The 3,165-nt window shown below is 35.4% G+C and overlaps 1 protein-coding gene across 1 annotated transcript; it reads left to right on the forward strand.

Annotated features, from left to right (window-relative positions):
* Positions 1-685: 685 nt before the first annotated feature.
* On the forward strand, positions 686-3,159 carry LOC128882454 (condensin complex subunit 1-like; the record flags this gene model as incomplete). The annotated part of the gene is given in 7 exon segments (XM_054134055.1): positions 686-1,187; positions 1,189-1,549; positions 2,000-2,127; positions 2,212-2,255; positions 2,258-2,432; positions 2,520-2,995; positions 3,065-3,159. Coding segments are annotated over 7 exon segments (1,781 nt in total), but the record flags the coding sequence as incomplete, so codon positions are not given.
* Between the last annotated feature and the right edge of the window lie 6 nt (positions 3,160-3,165).

Consider the following 3,165-nt stretch of genomic DNA (forward strand, 5'->3'; position numbering starts at 1 on the left):
TACCCCCCATTTCCGGCTCCTCCCCGACTTTTGGGACACCCTGTATATGGTTATGTGAATCTTCATGATTGAAACAAGAAAAATATGTACAAGCAGATGAAACATAATATTCTTTACCTTTATGAATTCTAGAAAAACCTTGCATAACGACTTCTAACTCAATTTTATTTCCATGTATTATTTCCACTCTCTCCTGTTTGCAACAGTTCATCCTTATTTAAAGGAATAACAAAGTCCTTTATCATTTTGGTTAAATTCTCTCCTGTAGGCTCAGGTTGATATCTCGTTCCTATATTTCAAGATTCAAATATCAATTACCTACAAATTTTATGTAGAAACATATTTACAATAACGATAATGCTTAAAATTAGAGGACATACAAACCAATACAAACCATCAAAACATTGAACCCAAACTGTCATTTTTCAAATCCATTGATACCAACGTAATACCACGTAATCGTTGTAGTTGGATAGTTGGCAGGGATGCCACAATTGTGCACCATTTTTCTTCGCACGTTTCTTAAGAAGGTTATGCGCAGGCGCGATAAACGAATGATGCGCATGGACAGTATTTGAAGGCCGCGGAGCCAGATAGTAAAGTATCTAATACATTCGTGAAACTGGCGGCCTTAGTCGCCTCCACACAAAATAGAGTTATGAAAGTAACTGTAAAGCAACTGTAGTATACAAAGACATTTACTTGAGTACTAATGAAAAAGTATCAGACAGACAAAAAGCCCTTTTGCGTGTTAAAGCTTTGATCGAATTATTGAAAGGACTGAATACTGGTCAAAGTCAAGCTTTGAATAAACTTATTTTAACGTGGTACGGTAATAATGAAGTAGGCAGCGAAGAATTACAGGTTTTATGGGAAAAGTTTTCAATGAAATCATCGGATACAGATCCATTAGATAGTAGAACAACTTTGATGCTGATAACGATGATAGCTCAAGCTCAAGGTGGTATTTTAACCGAAAATTTGGATGTATTAATAAAAGTGGGCTTGGGGCCACGAGCAAAAACTGATCTTCTTCTAGCTAGAGATACATGCAGAGCGTTGATGAAGATAAAAAGGAAAGGTGACGACACTGAAAAGTCACCTATTAGGTATACCAATGATCACGAAATGTTTAAAGAAATCGTTACGTTACTAATAGAAAATTTTACTAACACAAAAGAAGATACGTGTCGTCGTAACAGACGCTATTAACGCCATTTATCAGTTAGCAAATCAGCCTGCTCATTTAATGGAGCACGTAGTATTAGAAGTGTATAACCGAGGAAAATTCAATAATAACAATACGACGCTACACATTCCATCTTACTGGCTATCGAAATTTCTACACTTAATCGGGCACATTGCAATTAGAGAAATGGTACATCTGGACACATCAGTCTACACGGAATTAAAGCGAAGAGACACGATACGAAAATCAAGAAACATAAAGAAATCAGATACAAATAAAAGGAATACTCGTAAATCCAGTACCATGAACAAATCCTTCACTACCCCAAATAGTGCGAGGCAGATGATTCGTAATAAAGAGGTACGATATATGTACATAGTGTTTTGTAATGTGTGGGAAATATTCCATATTTAGAGATGGATTCATTGATTACATTACATCTCTGTCTATATACAGACGTACAGGATGGAACGCTTACATGTTCGCTTGGAATATCATGGAGCAGAAACTACGTGTTATATGAAACGTCGTATACAAAAGTTACGTAATTTCAAGGGAGGCTCTACACATAGTAGAAAAGAATTTCGCAAGCTAACAAAAATTCAAATTTCTTGTTCGCAAGAAATGAATCGAAACCAGGGCATAAAATTCGCAAAGCTGGAAATTCATAAATCGAGAACTGCATGTGTGCAATTTCTCATACTTTCTCATACTTGATTTATAAATTTCAAAGTCTTGCTGGTCTTTGCTTTGTTAGGATGCCTCATCCTGTATATTTGGCGTTCATTTCATTTCCGATTTTTCATTTAGGCGAGCATAGTGGAAGATAACGAAGAGGAAGGTGTGGAAGGAGCAGCAGACGATGAGGAAGCAGAATTGATAAACGGTGTTCTTGAAAATCATATTGTAACTGGAGACGAACTTCTAATAAAATTTGTGTATGTTAATGAATAATAGTATTTACAATTACATCGCTAGCTTACACGTTACACACGTCTCTATGTGAACTTTATGTTTCACAGTTCGCTAGTGTTACATGTATGTCAAAATCCCAATAAGTATAATGACGTAAAATGATGACAGTGAGCTCAATATTTTCCAAAACAAACTTGCATCTTTAAATTGCGATACTCGAACGTTCGCCGTACCCTGGAATTCGAGCAAACGTTCTTATCGGAATAACGGATCTTGCATCGAAATTTCCAAATGAAATTGAACCATGGATGAAACACATTTATGGCAGGTAATTGGAGATAGAAATTAAGAAATATTAAATACAGCAGATGTAATAAAAGTACATGTTGCGATTAAAAATATCATATATTTTCAGACTACGGGATAAAGATACGCACGTACGAAGTACCTGTGTTCGTGTTTTATCGAGTCTTATAATGAGAGACATGGTGCGTATCAGAGGCCAAATATCGGAATTAACTCTCTGCATAGTCGACAAAGACTTTAAAATTCGTCAAAGTGCAAAACAATTTTTCAAAGCATTTTCGCAGAAAATCAATGCCTTGTACAATATAATGCCCGACATATTGTCTCAATTAACCGATCCTAATTTAGATATAAGCGAATCGGATTTCCAAGAGGTTCAAAAGTATGCATTGTCGATCAGAAATAAACATATACACTCGACAGTTTGATCCAATAATTTACATTTACAGACAGATCTTAGGTTTATTGAAAAACAAATCGAGACTATAATCGATCGAATTTGCGTCAGATTTCAACTGACTACTACAGAAAGACAGTGGCGTGATTTTTCATACTGTCTGTCACTCTTACAATTTGGGCCGAAAAGTAAATAAGAAATAATCAATTAACTACAAAAATTAAATACGTTACGTTTCGTTAAACATTTGTTAATAGGTATACAACGTCTTATCGAATGTTTACCTCTATTGAAAGAGAAAATTTACCACCGGCAAGTTTTAAAAGCTTTGCAGAATGTTGTGGAACAGTGTAAAAAG

The sequence above is a fragment of the Hylaeus volcanicus genome, unplaced genomic scaffold, assembly GCF_026283585.1.
Source record: "Hylaeus volcanicus isolate JK05 unplaced genomic scaffold, UHH_iyHylVolc1.0_haploid 11858, whole genome shotgun sequence".
Classification (NCBI taxonomy): Eukaryota; Metazoa; Arthropoda; class Insecta; order Hymenoptera; family Colletidae; genus Hylaeus; species Hylaeus volcanicus.